This window comes from Podarcis liolepis (genome assembly GCF_965112155.1).
Source record: "Podarcis liolepis genome assembly, chromosome: 8".
Lineage (NCBI taxonomy): Eukaryota > Metazoa > Chordata > Lepidosauria > Squamata > Lacertidae > Podarcis > Podarcis liolepis.
The window spans coordinates 72,567,385-72,593,586 of NC_139560.1; the positions used below are offsets into that span (position 1 = coordinate 72,567,385).

Sequence of the window (26,202 nt, forward strand, 5' to 3'; positions counted from 1 at the left end):
CTGCAGTTTGCCCCTGCATCCCCCTGTCCCATCCAGGCTAGCTGCTCCGAGGCCAGCGTTAGGTAGGGAGTCACACCCAAGCATATCAGCCACTTCTGGACTTAACAATCTAATAGAGGGAGCCCTCTTGACACAGCCATATGCATTACTTCAGTTGTGCAAGACAGAACTATAATTTCTCCCTCACCAATCATCATCTGCCACCTCACAATGACTTCTACGTTCCTGATATGCTTGAGCACGAAACAAACAAACAACATGTCAGGGTGCTGTCAGGGGTGCCCAGCTGGTTGCCCAGAACAACAGTATAAAGACAAGAAAAAGTTTCTTACCGTCCTTTTTTATTTCAGTCTTTTGGATTATGGCGTTGTCCCGAGTGAATCTCCACCCCTCCCTTCCTCATTTGTCATTCTCATCATCTCCTCTACAGGTGCTGCTACATGCCCTCTGTCTTTGAGCTCTTTGCTCTCCTACTTTTAAAGTTCACCGGGTTCTAGGAGATGGGGATCTCTAATGACAGCGTGTCAGCCAGGGGTTGTTCTGCCTCTCCCATGATTTCCCAACTTTCCTCCTCATCTGCCTCTGAGCTGCTCAACCCCCTGTTGTAAATCTATACTGTCTTCCTCTTCCTCCTCCCTGGAAGGGTCAGGATGGGTAGGAGATATCCACCATTCCTCCTCTGCCCAGTCCCTGACAATTAGTTTTCTGTAACAGTGGAAGCAGGTTTTCAGATCATACACAGCTCTTCTTCTGGCTTTGATTATGAGAGCAAAAAATAAACATCCAGTAGTCTAACTAGAAACAACAGGGTAGTCAGGCTGATGGTTACTTGGTTGCAGAAGTTTACTGGCCATTGCTGTTGGCATGGAGATAGTCTAGGTTGAATGCAAACATGCCATTCTGATGTCATGTGTGATGTCACAAAGAGGATATGCTTTAAGTCTTGGTAAAGCCAGAAACAGTTAACAGTCAGACTGCATCTCAGCTGTGTCAAGGTGGATCTCAATAATAGGGGATAAACAGTTTTATTTGGGGAATATATTAACTTTTACTATTGGGGAAAAGTTTTAGATTGGTTTCCAGGTTGTACCCCATCAAGTTGAGGCCAATAAATATACATTCACAATCATGTACCCATCAAATAATCAACTTTATGTTTGACTTTGGGACTGATTCATACAACCATATTGCCTTCACTCGATAGCAGCTTTTTCTCTGTATTTGAAAAAAAAAAAACCACCAACACCCAGAAGTAGAAGATAAGGAACCACAAATAAGATTTGAATGAGTATGGTAAAAATCTAAGCTTTACAAGTGAGGGGGCTAGGAAGATGGCTTTGTGGTCCAGCATAGGAATGATTGGTGCTTCATATTATTGAATTCCTGTTCCACAAAGAAGAAGCCACAAAGTCTTTGGACTCTTTGCTCTCCTACTTTTAAGGTACACCGGGTTCTGGGAGATGGAGGGTCTGGAATGCTTTCTAATGTCGATGTGTCAGTCAGGTGTTGTTCTGGCTCTCCCATGATTTCCCAACTCCCCCCCCCCTCACCTTCCTCTGAGCTGCTACCTCCCTCAAACCCCTGTTGTAAATCTATATTGTCTTCCTCTTCCTCCTCCCCGGAAGGGTCAGGATGGGGAGGCTGTCTCCACTGTTCTGGTGCAACAGGACATGATGATGGAAACCAGAGCACACGGAAACGCCATTTACCTTCCCTCTGCAGCAGTACCTATTTATCTACTTGCACTGATGTGCTTTCGAACTGCTAGGTAGGCAGGAGCTGGGACAGAGCAACGGGAGCTCACCCCATTGCGGGGATTCAAACTGCCCATCTTCCGATTGGCAAACCTAAGAGGCTCAGTGGTTTAGACCACAGCGCCACCTGCATCCCTTTATCATTCTGGTAGTGGAAATCAGACATCTTGAGATGACCATCTGTCAAGCAGTGCTCATACCAGCTATTCTTTGCTGAAGTTTGATGTAAGCATCTAGGCTTGCCCCTTATCCCATAAAATACAGGATCGTCCCATTTTTCAATGACCCTCAGGCCTCCCTTCCCAGTACAATTCTATGAATATGCTATGTCCTGTATTGATACAGTTTTGTCCTGAATTTTAGGTCTTCTCTCCGTCGCTCATGCGCACTCTCTCTCTCTCTCTCTCTCTCTCTCTCTCTCTCTCTCTCTGCCAAATTAGGGATCCTCTCCAAATGCATCTGTTTGAAAGGATGTGCAAAAGATCATGCATTTAAACTCTGGATAGCTGAGCACAGACAGTTTTACAAAATCATGTAAAATGCCACACACGTCCGTGTGCGACAAATTCCAGAGAGGCCATCCTCTTAGGCTGCAATAGATTGCAATGAATTGCTTTGGTCACTCAGCACCAGATTGTGGGGAGGGTGTCCCCCAATCATCCTGCCCTGCTCTGTCCTATATTTTCCCAGAACAAAGGTGGCAACCTTAGAACATACCTTTCTGTTTGCTGCTTGGATGCAGCTGAGACAACCAAGCTCCAGTCAGCTTGTTGGATTACCAAGCCTCCCCTGCCCACAAGGCAGTCCCAGAGGATTAAGGGGCAGCATCTCGACACCAGGGACTCAGCTACACAGCTCAAATAAAACGTTTTAAATGTGTTTTAAGTGCAATACACAATGTGACACTAGATGATGATGGTGAGTCTTATGGAAAATTCAATGTCTTTTTAAAAGCGCTTTTTTAAAAAAAAGCATTTTCAAAATGGTTTTTATGTGCCTGTAGATTCCACCCGGGTCAGAGGCAAGGATTTACAACAGGAGGCAAGTACATTCGAAAAGATCTATGCTGATGGGAAGAAAAAAGTTTGACAATTTAAATATGATTTGGGCAGCGCTTAAAACAACCAGCATCAAGAGAATTGCATATTCTGAAAAGGATGAAAAATTAATTTAGAAAGCATACTAAAAAAAAAAAACACACATTTAAATTTTCTAGCCGCTGTGTCACTTTTCCTTGTCAGATCTCTACTGAACTTAAATATGCAAGAACCCATTTCATGCAATCTCCTTCCTGACGTTATGAAGCATTTATGAGTCACAACACTTAAATAGTTTTCATCTTAACAACACTATGTTAGATCACACCAATTAATATATTCATAGGGAAGAACCATATGTTATTACTGGAATGCAGGGCTATCACGTTCAGTAATTGCGGTTGCTGTAGGTGAAGTCCCGATGATAAAGAAATGAATGTGGGTAATGAATGTGCAAAATATTCAGATTTATTCAAATTTCCGGAGAGGAAAATGCGGTGTTGACTGCTGAAGAATGGAATGCTACCATTGGGGAGAGAAGAAAGGAATTCATTGCAATAACAGTTTGCAAAATATCCGAGACAGATATAAAAACAAAACCACATCTTTACAGCAGATCATTTTGGGAAACAAAATTGCTAAGTGAAACAGATGTCTTTTCCTTTCTCAGCTTGGCTGACATAAATCGCAGATGCCCATTAGCCAAAAGACGTGTGTGAACATTTTACGTGTAAGACAGAAAACGAGAACTTCACTGTTATTTGTGAGCTCCCTGCTCCTTCTGACAGCTTAATTCCCCCCCCCTTTGTTTTGTTGTTGTTCTGACAGAGAAAGAAAATAGTTGTGTGTTTTTTAATATGAACTAGTAAATAGATAGTACTAGCAGTAAATAATCACAGGCATAATTAGGGGCTCGGCAGTGTGGCCCACTGGCAAATGAAATTTATATTTTGGTGTGATCTCTTGATCTCCTTGGGGGAGATCTCTGAATGACCAGATTGTTCAAGGTTCCATGACTTCAGGGACTGTTGTAAGATCACCGTCTTGCAGCCAGTTTTGTGGCTATTCCTACTACTGAATCTATGCAGTATGGTCTTCACTGACAGAGATCCGTCAAAGAGGATTCTATTCTGTTGAGGAGCACTCAAAGATACAATTCACCCTTGAGCAGTCACTGCAATAACCCTACCTGTCACAGTTATAGCTATTTTTGCAGAAAGGGGTGTGTGGTTCTTCAGCTTTATTGGTAATAGGGCACTGATATGCCCTCTGCTCTCTAATAATGTGCATACATCAGAAGGAAAAGGTAAAGGACTCCTGGAGTGCAGTCAAAGGTGACTATGGGGTTGTGGTGCTCATCTCGCTTCAGGCCAAGGGAGCTGGTGTTTGTCCACAGACGGCTTTCCGGGTCATGTGACCAACATGACTAAACTGCTTCTGGTGCAATAGAACACCATGATGGGCATGGAAATGCCGTTTACCTTCCTGCCATAGCAATACTCATTTCTCTACTTGCACTGACATGCTTTTGAACCACAAGGCTGGCAGAAGCTGGAACAGAGCAACAGGACCTCACCCCATCACAGGGATTTGAACTACTGACCTTCTGATTGACAAGCCCAAGAAGCTCAGTGGTTTAGACCACAGCCTAAGATGGCCAATGGACACTTTATGTTGTACCCAAAGAACCAATATCCTTCTTTCATTGAATTGAGTTGAGGGAGGAAAGATACCTGCTTTCCCATGTATGGCATGTTGTCAATCTGTCTTTGTACTTGCCTCCCCAGAGTTAAAATGATCAGAAAAGGTGAACAGGCACAGGGGAAGAAAACCTTCTCTTCCCATTACAGAATGGCTTCCAAGGAACATAAAGAAGCTCCACAAACAGCACCATCACCACCAAATAGCAGTGATGTACCGCTGCACCTGAATAAAATTTACCAGCCTGGGTCCTAAGTTAGGTCAATGCTGCACATATTGCAGTCACGAGAAGGAAGCTGAAAAAAGAACTTGACGGGTTTGACAAAAGCTGGCTAATGAGTTTGTGGCAGAGGTGAACTTTGAACTGAGGTCTTTCCAACCCACACTCTTATAGAGATCTATACTGGGAAGAAAGAGGTGTGTGAAAATCTACCTCAGGAACGGGTGTGTGTGTCAAATCATCCTTACCTTATGGGGAAAGATACCAACGCTAACAGAATGGCAAAATAAATTATTAGACTATGTGGAAATGGCTCAACTAACAAATAGGTTAAGAGGTAACACCAAACAATTATTTTCTCAAAAATGGGAAATGTTTAAGAGATACTTACAAAAAAATAACAGCAACATATTATCTATGGTGGTGTTTAAATGACCCTTGTTACATAAAATATTAAGAAATAAAGGAAAATCAGTACACTAGGTTGCAAGAAAGTATTAGAAAGTATATTAAATGTAAGATAATTATTATAAGTACATTCAAAATCACAAATGTCAACTATATCAGGGAATGATGGGAAGTCTATATTTATTTTACTTCAGTTTGTTGTTGTTTTATTTTATTTTATGTACCATTATATGAGTTTAGCTTAGCTGAAATCTAAGTGGAATTAGGAGGTCTAATTTACATTCTAAGTTAAACTAATTTAAGAATATATATATATATAGATAGATAGATAGATGATAGATACTATATATATACTATATATATATACTATATACTATGCAGGTTTTGGTGTCTTCGGGTGTCTTCCCGTGTAAGAGTTGGGGTGTCTAGGCGACGTTTCGACGAGGTCTCACTCGTCATCTTCAGGCCTGAAGATGACGAGTGAGACCTCGTCGAAACGTCGCCTAGACACCACAACTCTTACACGGGAAGACACCCGAAGACACCAAAACCTGCATTCCTGTACCCGTGTAAATCTACGAAAGCACTATATACTATATATATATATATATATATATATATGTTTTCGTAGATTTTCACGGGTACAGGAATGCAGGTTTTGGTGTCCTCGGGTGTCTTCCCGTGTAAAAGTTGGGGTGTCTAGGCGACGTTTCGACGAGGTCTCACTCGTCATCTTCAGGCTGGTGCTTTCGGCTTCTTGTTACTGGAACAGAGCGGGATCTCAGTGTTTGAGTTCCTATAAATACTGTAGAGGGGTGTGGTGTATTGCCTCAAAAGTTCTGGGCAGAGGGGAAGTTCCCAGGCTAGTGTTCTTTTCTTCTTTTGTTCCTTAATTACTTGAGGGATATCTTGAGTGATTACTTGAGTGATATTCTGAGTACCACTTAGGTGGGTCATTGGGTGTGGATTAGTTGCTAAAGCCTTCGTGTCTTGACCTCTTGAATTTGTGAAGAGTTTTTCTGGGAAGATGGCTGTACTGCACTTAGTTGTGCTTTGGCTTGGCTTCGTGTATAGGGGCGAGCTGTGGTTTTGTGCCCTGTGCCAGCCAGATCTGTGTAGGGATTGCAGGGGGGTGCAGCATCCGGAGGTGCCACTATGGTTTGGTTACTGGATGGTGTCTGTAATTTATCTGTGGAGAGGGTCTGGGTTTGGGTCTGGTGTGGTTGATTGGTGGTGGCGTTCTGTGTGCCTCTGGATCTGGTGTCGGTTTTTGTGGGGAGGGCTAATTTCCAGATGTCTGGCAGGCGGGACGTGTCGTCACGCTTGTTCATGTTGTGAGGGTGTTTCTCTATCTCGATGGCTTCCATGATTATTCTCTTGTGGTGATGTTCCATGTTAAAGAGCAATTTGGAATCTGCAAAATTAATTTCGTGTCCTGTTTCTTTCATGTGTTGGAAAAGAGAGGAAGATTTTTCTTCTTTTTTGACGGCATTCTTGTGTTCTGCGATACGTGCATTTATTCGTCTGTTTGTTTGTCCAATGTACGTGGCTGGGCAGACTTTGCAGGGTATTTCATAGACCCCTTGGTTTTCCAACTGGATTTTATCTTTGGGGTTTCTGAGGATATTGGCTATTTTTTGGTTGGTGCAAAAGGCTGTTTTGATATTGTGTTTATGGAGGATTTTGCTAATTTTATCTGTAGTGCCCTTGATATAAGGAAGGAGGGCCATGCCATTGTTTTCTTCTGTGTCTTGGTTTTTGGGGGGTGTTTCTTTTTGGATAAGCTTCGTAACCCTGTTTTGCTGGTATCCATTGGCGATTAACACACTGAGTTACAGAATCTCTCAAATGTGTTAATCGCCAATGGATACCAGCAAAACAGGGTTACGAAGCTTATCCAAAAAGAAACACCCCCCAAAAACCAAGACACAGAAGAAAACAATGGCATGGCCCTCCTTCCTTATATCAAGGGCACTACAGATAAAATTAGCAAAATCCTCCATAAACACAATATCAAAACAGCCTTTTGCACCAACCAAAAAATAGCCAATATCCTCAGAAACCCCAAAGATAAAATCCAGTTGGAAAACCAAGGGGTCTATGAAATACCCTGCAAAGTCTGCCCAGCCACGTACATTGGACAAACAAACAGACGAATAAATGCACGTATCGCAGAACACAAGAATGCCGTCAAAAAAGAAGAAAAATCTTCCTCTCTTTTCCAACACATGAAAGAAACAGGACACGAAATTAATTTTGCAGATTCCAAATTGCTCTTTAACATGGAACATCACCACAAGAGAATAATCATGGAAGCCATCGAGATAGAGAAACACCCTCACAACATGAACAAGCGTGACGACACGTCCCGCCTGCCAGACATCTGGAAATTAGCCCTCCCCACAAAAACCGACACCAGATCCAGAGGCACACAGAACGCCACCACCAATCAACCACACCAGACCCAAACCCAGACCCTCTCCACAGATAAATTACAGACACCATCCAGTAACCAAACCATAGTGGCACCTCCGGATGCTGCACCCCCCTGCAATCCCTACACAGATCTGGCTGGCACAGGGCACAAAACCACAGCTCGCCCCTATACACGAAGCCAAGCCAAAGCACAACTAAGTGCAGTACAGCCATCTTCCCAGAAAAACTCTTCACAAATTCAAGAGGTCAAGACACGAAGGCTTTAGCAACTAATCCACACCCAATGACCCACCTAAGTGGTACTCAGAATATCACTCAAGTAATCACTCAAGATATCCCTCAAGTAATTAAGGAACAAAAGAAGAAAAGAACACTAGCCTGGGAACTTCCCCTCTGCCCAGAACTTTTGAGGCAATACACCACACCCCTCTACAGTATTTATAGGAACTCAAACACTGAGATCCCGCTCTGTTCCAGTAACAAGAAGCCGAAAGCACCAGCCTGAAGATGACGAGTGAGACCTCGTCGAAACGTCGCCTAGACACCCCAACTTTTACACGGGAAGACACCCGAGGACACCAAAACCTGCATATATATATATATATATATATATATATAGTATGTACGTATATGGGTGAAGTTAAATCTGTAATGACATTAATGAATTTCATTCATAAAAGACACAATGGCAATAAATAAATAAATAAATAATCATCCTTACCTTATGGTTGAAAAGGTGATCAAAGGCTGTTGTCGTTGGGGAGGGTCCTTCTCTGAATCTGGCCAGGCAGGGGGAGACCCCAGAGGACAGTCTCTGCCATTTCTTCCCAAGCAGTGGCAAAAGACCAGCAGCGCTTCTTATTTGCCAAGAGCTCACTATAAAGGAAGCATGGGGGATGCCAAGGAGGTGGCAGATCTGACCTCCAAGGAAATGTCCCTCTGGCAGTGGGCTAGATCCACTGCCCTTGTGGATCCTGCTGCCCGAGGCGATCACCTCACCTTGCCTCATGGGTGGGATGGCCCTGACAGTGGATGTGGGACTAGAGCAGGGGTCAGCAAACTTTTTCAGCAGGGGGCCGGTCCACTGTCCCTCCGACCTTGTGAGGGGGCCGGACTATATTTTGAAAAATAATAATGAACGAATTCCTATGCCCCACAAATAACAAAGAGATGCATTTTAAATAAAAGGACACATTCTACTCATGTAAAAACATGCTGATTCCTGGACTGTCCATGGGCTGGATTTAGAAGGCGATTGGGCCAGATCCGGCCCCCGGGCCTTAGTTTGCCTACCCATGGACTAGAGGAAGCCTTATGTCATAAAGGTGTGGCTAGAGGCATGGCCTGCAGCTTCTTTCTCCATGTTAGCTCTTCATCTGGTGATAGGACAACATCTGTATCCAGATGTGATGCCAGATGTGGATGTTGCTTAGAGCTGGCTCTGGAAAAAAAAACACGTCTTGCTGCTTGGTGCCAGTGGGCACATTCTGAAGACCGCTTCCTTTCTTCCAGGGTTGCTCTTTAAACATCTGGAAATGACCTGCAGCAAAGATTTGAGCAGATTTTGCCCCGTATGCCCCATTTGGAAGGCTGGGCAAATGCGGATTCTGATTTGTTTAAAGTGAAGGCTCTGCCAAAACCTCAGTTGATGTTGTTGTTGGTGGAGGAGATAAGTTATCATTGGACACGGCTGATGTTACTGGGTCCTGAAACCTGTGGTTATTTCAAAATACAGCACTGGTTATAAAACAGTTGAGGCAGCAAGAGGTATCAATGTAGTCCGTCCCCCCGTCCCCCAGTCCCCCCCGTTCCTATCCCATCCTTCATTTCAAAACTGAATTAATGATTGTGTGATATGACTGAAGATGATCATGCAAATCACTGCTCCAGTTTTTGATTAGCGTTCCTCTGTTCTTAATCGAAGTTGCGAGGTGGGATGGGGGCAGCCCCTCAAAGAATCTGCTCTTTTTTAAAAAAGCTTGGAATGGTTTCTTCACTCATTATAGGTTTTCGGATATATTCTCTCCCCCCCCCCCCCACATAAGGTTGATACATATTTCCTTAAGCACATTATCCAGGATGCATTTTATAGCATGCAAATGTCTAGCAGATTGCTTACACACAGAAAAAGTTGTTGCTGCTGTTAACATTTAAATATAATGAAATCAGTATGCAAATATGATCATTAGGGAAATAACCGTATGGCTGATTATTTGTATGAGGGGGGGGGGACCCCAGATTGTTTGCTTGAACTTGCTTGATGCACATAAAATGAAAGCTACATTCTTTCTTCTGCATGTATTTCTTCCTGCATCAGTGTTACTAATGTGAGATGAAATCGGTCTCCTTGGCGTAAGTTCAATTTTGAGTTGAGCCCATTAAATCTTTAATCCTGTTCACACTTATCTGGGAAGGAAGTTCCATTGAACTCTATGGTGCTTATTTCTGAGTAGACAAGTGTAGAAAACATTAAAGATTTGTCCTTCCTCACTGTCAAATACTTTTTTATTGTATTGATGCATGAAAAGCTCATAAAGTGGGGAAAAGAATGCTGCCACATTCTCATGAAGGTATCGGATATGGAAGGATGCCTTAGATCTTAAGATATGCTGAGTAGCAGAAGATGCATGAGGTTGATGGCAAATAACAGCTGAATTTGAGGAAGGGTTCTGATACATTTCCAGGGACCTCCATTTTGAAAAATTAAGGGAATTGGGTTTGCGGACTGCATTCAGACAACACTTTATTCCGTTTTCCTGATATTTCCTTCCTTGATGGTTTCCACATTTGATGTGGTCTTTCACAGAACATCAGAACCCCTCCTGAAAATCTAGTGCAGGCATCCCTAAACTCGGTCCTCCAGATGTTTTGGGACTACGTTTCCCACCATCCCTGACAACTGGTCCTGTTAACTAGGGATGATGGGAGTTGTAGTTCCAAAACATCTGGAGGGTCAAGTTTGGGGATGCCTGATCTAGTGGAATTTAGTGGAAGTTTACTGCTCACTTCTGTGTTAATTGGTTTTTGAAAAAAATCAATTCTCAATGCCATTATCTTAGAAAAATGTGCGAGCTTTTCACTGTAATTTCATGGGATGAAATTTGGGCCGGTATTCTGGCATGCAGTTCTAATGAGCAGGAAGGGGACAGTTAACCTCAAACTAAGGGTGTTTGGCCCATCCTAGTGCTGCGTCTTATTTTATTTTTGGCACTACATGCAAATTCATTGAAGCCTTGGAGGGTTAAAATATTTTGGCTGTGGGTCCAGATCAGGCCCGTAGGTGGAATAATAAATTTAATAAATAATAAAAATAATGACAGAGATGGAAAGTTCTCTAGGTTCAACCCCTTGAAGTTCACTATATTATTACCAGTAGGTAATCCAGAATCTGACTGGAAACCTCTAACCAAAGTAGTCTTTTTACTATCAAGAGGTTTCCCCCCCAAATGCTTACCCTAAATCCCCTTTCTTGTTATTTGAACCTATTGGTTTGTGCCCTACCCTATGGAGGTACTTACAACAAATCTGCTTCCACATCTATGTGGCAGACCTTCAGATATTTGAAGATCATATTGCCTCTTAATAATCACTTGTCCAGGAATAATATCTCTCCCCCCCCCCTTCAATTTTTCCTCATAGGACTCAAACTCTGAGCCCCTAACCAGCTTTGTCACTATCCCCTGGTCGTACTTTATTTATCCCCTGTTCCACTTTATTGGGATCCTTGAACTGTGTTGCCCAAAACTTGACGCAGTACTCCAAGTGAGGTCTGACCAAGCTGTTAGAAGAATAACAGAGGGGAGATTTTTTTTTCCTTTGTAAGATAAAATGTGTCTCTATGGACAGGAGGGGAAACCTGTGGCTCTCTGTTTTCAGATTACAACTAAACTCATGCTGACTAGGACTGTTGGGATGTGAAGTCTAACCACATATAACTACAACTAATCCAGAATGCGGTAGCTAGACTGGTGACTGGGAGCGGCCGCTGAGACCATATAACACCAGTCCTGAAAGACCTACATTGGCTCCCAGTACGTTTCCGAGCACAATTCAAAGTGTTGGTGCTGACTTTTAAATGGCCTTGGCCCTGTATCCCTGAAGGAGCATCTCCACTCCGATCGTTCTGCCCGGACACTGAGGTCCAATGCTGAAGGCCTTCTGGTGGTTCCCTCACTGCAAGAAGTGAAGCTACAGGGAACCAGGCAGAGGGCCTTCTCCATAGTAGCGCCCACCCTGTGGAATGCCCACCCATCAGATGTCAAGGAAATAAACAACTATCTGACCTTTAGAAGACACCTGAAGGGAACCCTGTTTAGGGAAGTTTTTAATGTTTGATGTTTTATCACTTTATTATTAATAATATTTTGTTGAGAGCCACCCAGAGTGGCCGGGGAAACCCAGCCAGATGGATGAGAAATAATTAAATAAATAAATAATATTAATCTGGAGGACCATACTGATGGAGACACTGCTATTGTCTACTAGGAATGAAAAGTTTCAGGTCATGGTCCTCTTGGTTCTGCCCTCTGAATTCTGTTAATAAGCAATGCCTGAGATGGAAGCTGGGACATTCTGCATGCAGAACATGTGTTCAACCATACTTGAAACAGCTTTATGAATCACTAGCCAGCTTCAGCTCTTTGGGAGATAGCACTGTTTGGTGAATGAGAAAGCCGAGGAAATATATTAACCTTAAGATCACAGGCAGAGCACCTAGGGAGACTGCAAGATTCTCCATAAGATGATGTTCCCCATTTGCTCTTTGGGAAGAAATAACAAGCTTTCTTTCAAAAATTTTGCAGTTCCGGCACTACTTATACAGCTTTTCTTAATTATCACATACCCCGCCTTGTCCTTTATCTGTTTAGAGAATTTACAACTAACACAGCAGGTTGTGAATGTTTAATAGATTCTTTTCCAAGGGAAGAAAAGGTCAGCATTACCATAAAATTCTTCTTTAAGATTTGTGACAGAAATGTTCCACAGCACGGAACAGGTGTTGCCGGAGAAACTAAAATCTGCCATGGGAGCTGAGCTCTTAACGAATATTCTGTGCATTATTGGGAAATGAGAATTTTAATGCTGTACGCACACACTTGGTGATGTATTGAGTCAGCATAAATTGAAAGGGACTTGGCTTTGACAATGCATATTTTGTTTGAAGCACCCTGTGTGACTTGCTGTCTTCTGAAGAAGTGGACCCATTTTATTAAACACCCCCCTCTCTCTCTCCTCCCACCACCCAACCCTAGCTTCACTCTGACCAGGACAAAGGAGATGGGTCCCTCAAGTACATTTTGTCAGGAGACGGAGCTGGCACTCTTTTTGTTATTGATGAGCGAACAGGTGACATTCATGCCACACGAAGAATTGACAGGGAAGAGAAAGCTTACTACACCCTACGTGCCCAGGCTATTAACAGGAGAACACTCAGGCCGGTGGAGCCTGAATCAGAATTTGTCATCAAAATCCATGACATCAATGACAATGAACCAACGTTTCCTGAAGAAGTTTACACCGCAAGTGTTCCTGAAATGTCAGTTGTTGGTGAGTGTTACATTCAAATGGAAATAAATGTCTGCAAAGGTGAGATGCCACATATGTCCTGTTCTTGTAAATTCAGGCAGCCAGGGTGGGAATTGCGTTTTTCGGGGGAGATGCCGTAAATTAGGTCTTTTCTTTTTAAGGAAAAACAGTGGAATGGAATGAGGAACTGCATTATCTAGATCAGTGGTTCCCAACCTTTTTTGGGGCCATGCCCCACCTAAGCGTCTCTAAAATCCTGATGCCCCCCCCCATGACATATAATTCTTATTATTCATGGACTCCTATTCACGTGGAGGAAGCCTAAAAGGCCATTCACTGTTAATAACTCATTCTCAAATTAACCCCCTTAAAAATCAAATCGCCCTCCCTTAAAAATCAAATTGCCCCCCTGTGGAGCGTGTGCCCCACATTGGGAACCACAGATCTAGATCCATAGTTTTCAATGTTTTTGGATCTGGGATCCAATTTTAACCCAAACATGTATTTGGGGACACACTTCATATCCTTATGGTAGTAGTGCTGCTGTTGTGATGCATTTTATATCCATTATGGATCCCTGCCTATTACTTGTATCCCAGTGATCTATATTCTCCATAAAAAGTGAAGGAACAGAGGATACCATATTTTTTGCTCTTTAAGATGCACCAGACCACAAGACACACCTAGTTTTTGGAGGAGGAAAACAAGAAAAAAAAATATTCTGAATCTCAGAAGCCAGAACAGCAAGAGGGATCGTTGCACAGTGAAAGCAGCGATCCCTCTTGCTGTTCTGGATTCTGGGATAGCCGCGCAGCCTGCATTCGCTCCATAAGACGCACACACATTTCCCCTTACTTTTTAGGAGGGAAAAAGTGAGTGTTATAGAGCAAAAAATACGGTAATTTGAGACTAAACAGCTAGTTGGGAGAACGGCTGTGATTAAAACTTAGTGAGAATCCATCACTCCACAGTGGTTACTAATGAATAAATGCACGTACCAGAGTACTAGGATATAACTTTTATTGTCACAGTATTACAGAACTGGAAGGTAATCTAGCATAAACTCCTGGATCAGGCTTCAGATACATTTCACTGATATGTCCATAGCATGCGTAGAGAAGAAAGTGCACCAACCCATTGGAAGCCATAAAACAAAGATTCTAAAACATTATTTGACCAGAAGGAATATTCATCCCCCATTTGCAAATGTCGCAACCAATTACATCCCGAGCATAAAAGCATGAGTTGTTCACTCAGAGTTCCCTAACAGAAAATGTTCTTAGCTATCTGGTGTAAAATCCAAGCTGTGCACTTTTAGCCATCCCAGAACGCAGGACGGGATGCTCCTTAATTCAATAGACCTCCGTCACCAAGACACAAATGGCAAATTAGTGCACACTGACCCAGCAAAGCAGGTCTATGTGTAGAAGCAAGCTTTGATGTGCAGATTTCCATTCTGGACTAGGAGCCATGCACAGAGAATAGCTGCAGGTGCACATCTGTGTCACAGAGCAAATCTGGTGGCAAGTCATTCAATCTGATTCCCATATACATTGAGTGTGCTCCATGGAAGGAGATTCAATTTCATGTTGCAATCTGTATGGAAACTAAATTTCTTAGCCTACAGTCCCAAGCTTGGTTAGTAGAGAGTAAACCCTACTAAACCTACTGGGACTTGCTTCTGAATGAGCTTTCATGGATTTGCACTGTTGCACCATTAGTTGTTGCATTAATAATAATAATAATAATAATAATAATAATATTTTTAATATGCCAGCCTCCCTAGCTGAAGCCAGGCTCAGGGCAGCTAACAACAATAAGTATACTTCATTCATTTTTTGTATTTGTTTTACTTGGTTTTGAACTAATGGCATTTCTCAGAAGCATACTAGATCATGAATCTGTGCCTGTAGAATGGAAACTGTATTTACAAGTAAATCAGTGGATCTGTTTGACATAGGATCATCAAATTGTAGAGTTGGAAGAGGCCACAAGAATCATCTCGTCCAACCTCCTGCAAGGGCAGGAATCCTTTGCCCATTGTGAGACTCAAACCCATGACCCTAAAATTCAGGGGTCTCATGCTTTACCAGTTGAACTATCTGTACATGGCTGAGTGCTTCCCATGAATAGCTTGTCACATGTAGCATCAGTCAGCCACAATGCTGTTTGGTTTCACCCCTCAAAAATTCTGAACGGGCCAATTAAAAACAAATAATTCATGATGTGCCACAAACTTGGCATCCCAATATTTCAGGAGTCTGCCAGATAAATAGCAGTGTGAGGAAGGGTCATAATTAGGTATGGACAACCTCAATTTTGCTTTCTCGCAGCTTCTCACTTTTCCAGTCTTCAATACAGTTCTCCACATTTCTGCAGCAATTTGGGATTTGTTGCTTTAAAATTCTCATAACTTGTCAGCATTTTGGTGCATATTTCTTTATGCAGTTTTTACTTTTGCATACAATTTCCCCTAATATAATGCATTTCTATGCACACTTACCCCAAGTATATGCATTTTGGTACTCATTGTTTAGTTGTAGAACTACACCCCAAAATTCAGAGAAGTGCGAATTTCAAAAGACATTTGTGTTTTGGTTTACGTGTTGATCTGACAAGTGCAAATTAGGTAGTTTCTCATTAAAATCCAAACAAATTGAATTTCTCCTCCATTCTCCCTAGTTCACAAGTCTCATTTTATTTCTATGCACTAAAATGGGATGCAGGTTGTGTGTCCTTATGTTTCCGGAGAGTCCCGTATAGCACGGCACAGTTGTTTTGGAACACGTTACATTTGGAACACGTCACATGACGGTTGCATTCTTAACAAGATCCTGCCACACCAGCTGTTTAACTCTCTCTCTCTCGTCTCATCACTCAACAAGTAGTACTTATGTCCTAAATATTAATCCACTGTCTATGAAACAATCGGTGATTATCCCGGGAGTCTCAGGGCTGGATTAAAAGATCTAGAGGCTCTAGTCTAAGCCCTGGTTTGAGGAGCCCCCTCCACAATGCCATTTGTCTCTCATACGGCAGCAACTTGTAGAGAAATATATATTGGATATGATTTTTCTTCCTTGGCTGCAACACGACGCCCCCGTTCTTTTATTATCTCTGGGTGAGTTATCTTCACCACAGCTTTTCTGTTGACTTGCTAAGGCCAATGAAAGAATTTGCGGCTTTGAAAACTCTTTAGGATTTTTATCCTTCGCTGTTCTTTCACTGTGTCCCTTCTATTCATCTCTCCTAACCTACTTATTCTGTGTCTTTAATTTCTCTGCCCACCTTTTTCTTACTTTTGGATCTTTGGGCTTTAGCAGCTCATCCTATGAATTACCCCACCTACGTTTCTCAGCATTGCTGATTGCTGTCATCCTTCCTCGTTGGTCCCTCGGCCCTCTAATCTCTTCTACCCTCCTACCTCAGGGATATCAATGCAAACTTCACACAGGTGTGACCTCCCTCTGGGTTCACAGGCGGTTTGCAGCAGTTATCCTGCCATCATTTCCAGCTAGCGTTCCTTTTGTCTTTCTCTTCAGAAGTCCAACCAACTATTTATAGCAGCTACCGCATACTTTTGGTCCTCGGGCTTTTTCGTTCACTCCATCATTAGTATATGTCCTCTCTTCCTGTTTCCAAAGCCAAAATAATTATTCTCAACTGAGCACCCATCATACTTCCTTCATTTGCCCGAGTGGTCTTTGAATATTATAACTCCGCCACACAATCAAGAAACAATCCACAGCAAAAATCCACAGCAAAACATATTATCAATCCCCTTATGCATTGAACATGATTTCAGATCAGGGTATTAATGGCGTTATGCCGGTGGTTTTCAATCAGTGTGCTGTGGCACCCTAGGGTACCTTGAATGATGGTCAGGGGTGCCTCTGTCCCTCTTAACTTCCCTCCCTCCTCTGATGCCCTCTCACATCTCTGCCTCCCAAAGGCTTGCACAGCTTTTTTTTGCAGCAGCCCTGGCTACAAGCTCCCCAGGGGAATGGGGACATCCTTTCCCCAGGCTCCTGTGGGGCAGTGTGAGGAGGCACCTCTCTTTGGGGCAGCAGGGCAGTTCAGAGACCAGGGGTGACAGCCTCGGCTGCTGGGAGGACTCCCAAGAGAGAGGGGAGAGGAGAGGAGGCTGAGGGAACACTCCACAAGGGAGGGTGGTCGAAAAAGAGTGCCAGCTCTGCAGGCAATGGGTGATATAACTGGGCTCCTGAGCCCCACAGGGGTGCCACAGAAAGAAGGTAATTAGTCAAGGGAGACGTGGGCTCAGAAAGGTTGAAAACCTCTGACTTATGCAATATATATGGGACTTACTGTATATTTCCTCTCCAAAAAGAATTCAGCCCAGTTACAGGGGAAGGAAACTGGCAACTGTGAAACCACTTTTCAGAGACAGCTCAGTATGCTTTGGTGCATGTGGGGGTGGGGTGAACCCCACTCAAAAAGCCCCACTCCATGGCAATAAAAGTCAAGTAGTATGCTAAATAAATGATAACATTCACCTCTTTGACGTTAGGCCAAAATCTGCTGCCTAAAGCGCCCTTCCTCAACCTGCACAATAGTAGGGGCAGCACTTTCCGCAGTTAGTGTGCCTTCAAATGAAACAATTAAAATGGCAAGGCCAACTACAAAGAGAAATTCAGGCATTAATAACCTGTTGTTCTTTGCCCACTCAGATGTAGGACCTGTACCCATAATGTCTACTTTTTCAAGCCCCAAACTAGGATGTTTGTCTTCTGGGAGCCGTGCTTCACTCTCACCCCTAGAAAGCACTTTTCTGAAGCAAGAGAATGAGGTTAAGCCACCCAAAATGGCCACTATGATCGCGCACAAAAAACTGGGCTGTCCCGTTTTTCCCAGGGCACTCGGGAGGTACGATGTACCCAGTCGTGTTTTTCCCTACTGTCCATTTCTAAAATGCCTTTTAAAAGGTAAAGGGACCCCTGACCATTAGGTCCAGTCGTGACCGACTCTGGGGTTGCGGCGCTCATCTCGCTTTATTGGCAGAGGGAGCCGGCATACAGCTTCTGGGTCATGTGGCGAGCATGACTAAGCTGCTTCTGTTGAACCAGAGCAGTGCACGGAAATGCCGTTTACCTTCCTGCTGGAGCAGTACCTATTTATCTACTTGCACTTTGATGTGCTTTAAACTGCTAGGTTGGCAGGAGCTGAGACCGAGCAATGGAAACTCACCCCATTGCCGGGATTCGAACCACCGACCTTCTGATCGGCAAGTCCTAGGCTCTGTGGTTTAACCCACAGTGCCACCCACATCCCTTTTAGCCTCCCTTTAAAATCCTTGTTTCATTTGATGTACCTATCGCATTTCATTTGAAAAACAATAATTCCAATTATATTTCAATATTGATCTATGGACCAGAGAACAAGTAATGCACATTGCAATCTAAGGAGAACATCACCCCTCTTGCATAGGAGCCAACTCCTAGGGGCCAAGGAGGCTTTGCCCCCCCAATAAAATATTTGAGGGGGCTGTGCCCCCCAAAGTTAATGAGCATTGCCATTCAAGTGGTGTTTGTGCACCGTGTCATATGATTAATTATATAGGGTGGGGCTTACATGCCCCCTCCCTAATATTTTATTCAAGTTGGCACCCCTGCCCCCTCCCAACAGGAGCATTAGGTCCAGAATTTAAAATTACAGAACTGCAGCACTGCTCTGAAGTAGGGGACATGCAAGCACAGTGCATCCCTTCTCCACCCAGCAAACTGCCCTGCCACTTACGGCAGAACAAACAGACTTAAAACACACTTACTCTGCATTTTACAGGAGTGGCCTGGGGCATTCATCTCCTTCCACCCTACCCCACCCCTTTGAATTTGTGGCTATCTGCTATGATCACCACGCTTGGAGTCATTCCTGTCGCATTAAGAAGACTATCACAGGAATCTCATTTAAAGAATGACCTGAAAGAATCTTTTTGAGAGCTCTCCATTTTGCAGAATAAGGAGGGAAATAAGAATAAGTGGCAGACTCTTGACACTGTAGCGCTGCTGTCTGCAGGCAGAGTGTCAAGTTGTCAAATGCTCTTCCATTTTTGTATCAAAGAAAGTTTATTGCATGTATTAGCTGCACCAGAAAGAGGGCCGTCTAATGTATACTCGTTTGCTGCATGCAAGGTGTTGTTGATTTTAAAGAGCATTCAAAAATAGTTTTGGCGCTCACCCAATCTGCAGTTTTCGGTGGTGTCGTCCAGGTATCTGTTTCTGTGTCGTTATACCTGCTCATCCTATGTAATTTGGTTCTGGAAGCTCGAAAGACTTAAGCTTGGGCAAAATACACACAAACACACACACACACAGAGAAAAATGAGGTGGAAATGAGGTGACAATTACAATATGGCTTGCACTAATTCAGCCTGCTAGTCGGGGATTCAAGTTCTGAATGCACCTCCTGCATCTAGAAATCTATCAAAGCAAGAGAAGCATGCTGTTCCAACCCTTTCCCACCTGCGCTGGTGTTTCAGAGAGTTTTTAACACAGGGAAGAATGTTTTAAAATGTCATTTCCCACCAACCACTGCTGCCCCATGGGATGCAATCCATTCTCCCCTGTGTTACTTCAGATGTTGAGATAAACCACAGAGACTGAATCCTGGGATCTTGTCTTTGCAAAATAGGTGCTGTGTTAGGAAGCTCTGACCCCCCGCCTCCTTCCATAGCTTAGTAGTACACTTCAGCTTTCTAAAGAAGAAGTGTTACATTGTGCTGCAGAATTTGCTTTCAGCAAATATGAGGAAGAGTGTTAAGCGATACCTGCCTGGTGAGCCAGAATAATATTTTAGCTTATTCCTGAACTGAGAAAAACGAAACGAAACGAAAAGGAAGAAGTGGGAAATGGTGTCTTGCAATTTGTTTGGCTTTCCAAAATGCTTCTGATCCCCTCCGATGCATTGCTAAAGGACTCGTTGATTCTTCAAAAGATTTGATCTACAAAGCACGGGGCATTGGGTGCACCACTGAAAGGGATTAGAAACTGGCTGGCAAGGCAAGGAATAAAAACGATTTTTCTGAAAAGGTAACAGTATAATAAGCAGAAAAGTAACAAGCCGGGTGGTGCTGCAAGGGTGAGTCAGGGCTCGCTTTAATTGTACCTCAGAATCCTTTGAAGGCTGTGCGGTTTCTAAACCGGCTAAATGTTGAGATGAAACAGAAGGGAAAGGCCCTTAATGTATTCAAATGGATTGGAACGGATTAAGTCTTCTAGCTGATTAGAAGCTCATACATTTCAGTGCGGCAAAGCGGAAGGCAAGGAAGCTACAGCAAAGAACCCACCATGCCTTTAAAGCTGGCCAAATTATTCATTACAAACTTATCGAATTCAATAGACTGAATCCCATCTACTGCTTTAATTATCCATCATTTTATCGGCAATGAATGAAACTGTGCTTTGCCTGAGTCTCTAGCAAGAGTGCGAGTGTTCTGGAGGCAAGTGGTAGTGTTTCAGGACTTCTTTGCAAAAGACCCCAACTCTAAAGTTTAGGAATAAATACTTTCTACCTTGAATACCCATTGCAAATTGACTGATGAATAAGCAGAACTTGGCAATGCAGTTAGGTAATTTTAGTCTTCAGATTTACCTGCTTTACAGAGGTTTCTTCCCCAGAGTGTAGTGTTCTGCTTTATTTTGGGAGTTCTTCTGCATATTTTAGGGTTGCCATGTGTCTGGACATATCCGGAATAGTGCAGTTGGCAGCAGTGTGGAGGTGGAAATCAGTCCAATATCTGGGAACACCTGGACACATGGCAGCCCATGTTGGGAGTTCCGTTCCCGCCCATTTCCTGGCCTTTGCTTTTGCGATTTTGCCCAAAAAGTTCAGCAATTTTAGGCAAAACTTAAAGAAGCTCAACAACTTTTCTGTCCAGATTTTCACTGCTTGAAACATGGTAGCCCTAGCGTATTGTGATGAGTGAAACCCTGGACATTTGCCCCAAAGTCCTGCCCCAACAATATTGTTAGCTAACTAATTGCCTGCCCTTTACCCGAAGGTCCCAAGGCAGGTTACAACATTAGAACACAATATTTCAAAGATGCCAGGGGGTTAAACTGGGACCTTCTGCATGCAGAACACATGCTCTGCAACTGAGTCACAGCCTTTCCTCAGACACAAAAGAGCCATCAAAAGTAGTAGTCCTCCATCTTTTCCTCCCCCTGCTCCCCTTGCCATGTGCCAGATATGATGTGGTACTATCACTGATTTTACCCACAAAGATAAACCAGTGAAGAAGAGTGGAAGCAGGAAAACAAAAAGAAGATTCCGACTAAGCAACAGGAAAAACTTTCTGATAGTAAGAGCTGTTCGACCGTGGAACGGTCTTCCTCTGGAGGTTGTGGACTCTCCTTTCTTGGAGGTTTTTAAACACATATTGGAGGGCCATCTGTCATGGATGCTTTAGCTGAGATTCCTGCATTGCAGGGGGTTGCACTAGATGACGCTAGGGGTCCCTTCCATCTCTATGATTCTATGATGTCATATCCCACAAAGAGAGGAAGAGAGAAGGAGGAGGCACAAGCCTATAGTTTTTTGTAGCCACCTTGCATCCCCAGGGACAATTATTTTTGCCTCCTGAATCAAATTCTAAATCTATACAGCAGTACCTTGGTTTTTGAACGTAATCCGTTCCAGAAGACTGTTTGACTTCCGAAACATTTGAAAAACAAAGCATTTACTTCCAGAAGCATTTACTTATGGAAAACTCATGTGGCATGAACGTTTGACTTCTGAAAAGTGTTCAAAAATTGAAGCAGCTACTTCCAGGTTTTCGGCATTCGAAAACTGAAACTTTCGACTTCTGAGACGTTAAAAAACCGAGGTAGCACTGTACTTAAAATAATAGCATCTATATGGATCTCATTAGTGTTTTCTACTATTTATAAGGAAACTGCATGTTACCTGATCTTCAGTATATTTCATATATGGGCACAAATTGCAATAAAAAGAGCAAAGGTCATCAATCCATGTCTGCACCGTTCTCAGCAAGTATACACAAGGTTACAAATAAGGAAGGGATGCCTCATTCTCTTCAATGAGAATAAAGTCTTGGAGACTGACTGAGGGCTGATTCATACCCACAAAACTTATGTGTGACTGAAACAACCATCTACCTTACAGGCACACTCAGCCGAGAGCCCGAATGTGCTGCAGCTCCCTATTGAATGCAAAATCTTTTGGCAAACCCAGATTTGCTGTCACATAATGCGTGAAAAGACTACATTCAGCATTCAAATCCCACAGGGGGAAATAAAGAAACACATGCAAGCATTAGCACGGTAACTTCGCATTTGTGGCCACTAATTCAATCTCCTCGTTAAAATGTCTACTCTACAACATAAGGCAAAATCACAGTCATTGTAAGAGGGAAGAAATACGATGCACTGTTCAGCGGCGGATTTGGGAACGTTTAGATACTGCCCCATTTTTCTTTCGTATTAACCTCCAAGGAAGATGCTGAAGAGGTTTTCTTTTAAAGAAACAGTGATTTCACAAGGCACAGTATAAATGATGAAGAAAAAGTGGATAGCCTTGAGCTGGAATTTAGAAGGCTAATTCTTGCTGAATAGCAAGAACAACAACAGGAGGGGCACGTCTTTCCATCAGAATCATCATGGCTTGGGTCTTGCTGAGGTAGCTAACTTGCATAAGGCCCTTTAAGCAGAAATCACTGTAGGTCAGTGCTGGAGAATGTGCTTTGCATCTAAAAGGTCCCCAAGTTCAGTTCTGGGTATCTATGTTATTGTTTAGTCATTTAGTCGTGTCTGAGTCTTCGTGACCCCATGGACCAGAGCACGCCAGGCACTTCTGTCTTCCACTGCCTCCCGCAGTTTGGTCAGACTCATGCTGGTAGCTTTGAGAACACTATCCAACCATCTCGTCCTCTGTCATCCCCTTCTCCTTGTGCCCTCCATCTTTCCCAACATCATGGAGTCTTCTCTTCTCATGAGGTGGCCAGAGTATTGGAGCCTCAGCTTCACGATCTGTCCTTCCAGTGAGCACTCAGGGCTGATTTCCTTAAGAATGGAAAGGTTTGATCTTCTTGCAGTCCATGGGACTCTCAAGAGTCTCCTCCAGCACCATAATACAAAAGCATCAATTCTTCGGCAATCAGCCTTCTTTATGGTCCAGCTTTCATTTCCATACATACTGGGAAAACCATAGCTTTTACTATACGGCTATCTGGGTATCTATAGGTAAAGGGTAAAGGGACCCCTGACCATTAGGTCCAGTCGCAGACGACTCTGGGGTTGCGGCGCTCATCTCACTTTATTGGCCGAGGGAGCCGGCATACAGCTTCTGGGTCATGTGGCCAGCATGACTAAGCCGCTTCTGGCGAACCAGAGCAGCGCTCGGAAACGCCGTTTACCTTCCCGCCGGGGTATTTATCTACTTGCACTTTGATGTGCTTTGGAACTGCTAGGTTGACAGGAGCAGGGACTGAGCAACGGGAGCTCACCCCATCACAGGGATTCGAACAGCGCCACCCGCGTCCCTACCTGGGTATCTATAGGCAGATTTAAAAAAGAGAGACCCCTCTGGAGCAGTGTAAGTCAGCTTTCCTCCACCTGATACGTTCTAGATCTTTTGTGTTACAACTGCAGCTCCAGTCAGCAATGGAAGTCCCAAATATCTGGAGAGCATGCAAGGGTAAAGCAGATCCCTACATTCCTTTGCCACTTCCGACATCAGGTGAGGCTGCAGATGACTGAATGTACAAAATAATTTTTAAAAAATCCTCCACCTAGGAAGCTAGCATGGGAAGGGAGAGACTTCTGTCCTGGCATTCTCTGTGACATACTGGTTTTGTAGGCAGAGGGACATCTAAAATACATACCAATAGTGCTATCTTACTAGAAAAAGAGGTCCCATAATAGTGGTGGTAGTAGTAGTAGTAGTAGTAGTAGTAGTAAAATAAATAAAATAAAAAATAAATAAAATAAAAATAAAAATAAAAATAAAAATAAATTATACCCTGCCCACCTGGCTGGGTCCCCCCATCCACTCTGGGCGGCTCCCAACAGAATATTAAAACACAATAAAACATCAAACATTAAATACTTCTCTAAACAGGACAGATTTCAGATGTCTTCTAAAAGTCAGATAGTTGTGTATTTCCTTGAGATCTGATGGGAGGGCATTCCACAGGGCGGGTGCCACTATTGAGAAGGCCTTCTGTCTGGTTCCCTGTAACCTCACTTCTCGCAGTGAGGGAACCTGCAGAAGGCCCTCGGAGCTGGACCTCAGTGTCCAGGCTGAAGGATAGGGGTGGAGACGCTCCTTCAGGACTGAGTTCCCCCTATATATTATAATCAGGGAAAACCGCCTAGAACTGAAAACAAGAACCTTCTTTTCTGTCTGCGGGTGATGGTATCATATGTGGATTTAGGGGAGCATGGCAGGTTCTGTCACACTAGGTGCCAAAGCTCAGGGGCACTGCAGGAGTTGCCACAGTTATTATTTAGAATGGATCATGAGAAGCCGGTGTGTGTGTATAGATTTGGTATTACACAGCACACCACTGAAATTTGAGACCCCATGGTCTGCCACCAGTGGTGTCTGAACCCATTTTTATTTTGCTCACACCACGATACATTTTTGTCAATGTGAAATGAAATACAGCCTTGAAACTCTGTTCAGCATTTACAAGGGAAATTGGTGACACTCAACTAATTCATGCAAGGAGGGGGCGTTTCAGGAGTTAATTTATGCAGGGAGAGGCATCTGGGTAACCTTGAGTCCTGCAGCTCAAAACTGTGTTGATTTAGACCTTTGCTAGCCTCCATGCTTTGAAGATTTCTGGAGTGTCCATGACCCACCGGGCATCATGCAGAGGCACTGATGATATAAATTGGTACCCAGATGTCCTTGACTCTCCACCCAAGATTCTTTGTTTTAAAATGTGGGCTTCTATGACAAGAGATTCCAGAGGCAGAACGGAAAATTGGAGTTGTTAATAGGGCTACTTTGAATGCAGTGTATAATGCTTTCAGCATCCGAGATGACGGAACTATGTTTTATTTGAATAGGTACTTCTGTTGTGCAAGTTACAGCCACTGATGCGGATGACCCTTCCTATGGCAACAGTGCCAGAATCATCTATAGCATACTTCAAGGCCAACCATATTTCTCCGTGGAGCCAGAAACAGGTCAGGGATGCTGTTGCTATTTTTCTATATTTCAAGAAGGACTCAAATGCCTTTTTGCCAGTCACTCAGTGAAGCAGAGTACCTATAGCTGCATGCCATATTCTGGTAACTTCAGAAACTCTGAAGTGTGAGAAGTATTAAAATGCAAATTAGATTACTATAATCTGAATAAATCCTGGATGTATTAATTTTCTACTTTGAAAACAGAAAGGGGGTGGGAAAAATATAGGGGATGCAACATAAGAGCTAATTTATATACAGTATACAGCGAGAGGTGGTAGATTTCTGGACTGTACCACTTCAGATTTATAAGCAAGGAAGGAGTGGGGTTTCTTTTTAATGCTCTCCTGTGTAAAATGTCATCCACATTTACTAAACTAGTAAATCGGATCGGTGGTTGGGTTCGAAAACCGAGGTACCACTGTTCTAGCTTATATGTCCCCCCTCCCTGAAAGGTTTGGAGGGTGAGAACATGAGAACAGGCATTTTCTGTGGTGGCTCTCCATCAATGAAATGCTCTCTCTAAAGAGATTGCATGGTGCCATCATTTCATGTCTTTACATGCCAGCCAAAAACATTCCTCTCTACCCAGGCCATCGGCCATTAAATAAGCTATGGCCTGTTAAACACAGGGTGGGGGCTGTTATTATGATTATTTTATCATTATGTTTTTATTATTATGCTGCATAAATTATGTTCTTAATGTTAAACACTGCCCTGGGATCTTTGGTTAAAGGGTAGTATATAAAATGAAATAATAATAATAATAATAATAATAATAATAATAATAATAATAATAATAATGCATGAATTATGCTGCTTGAATTATGTTCTTAATGTTAAACGCTAACCTAGGATCTTTGGTTAAAGGGCAATATAATAATAATAATAATAATAATAATAATAATAATAATAATAATACATGCAAAGAGTTTTGTACCCACTAATAT

At 43.1% G+C, this 26,202-nt stretch overlaps 1 protein-coding gene across 7 annotated transcripts in view; it reads left to right on the forward strand.

Moving 5' to 3' along the window:
- CDH10 (cadherin 10) overlaps nt 1-26,202 on the forward strand; it is a 396,021-nt gene that overhangs the window by 335,650 nt on the left and 34,169 nt on the right. For all 7 annotated transcript variants that reach the window (XM_083519286.1, XM_083519283.1, XM_083519282.1 and 4 more), the window contains 2 exons: nt 12,809-13,103; nt 25,133-25,252. In XM_083519286.1, coding sequence (XP_083375412.1) covers nt 13,091-13,103; nt 25,133-25,252 — 133 coding nt within the window. In that variant the 5' untranslated portion in view covers nt 12,809-13,090. The remainder of the gene's footprint in view (nt 1-12,808; nt 13,104-25,132; nt 25,253-26,202) is intronic.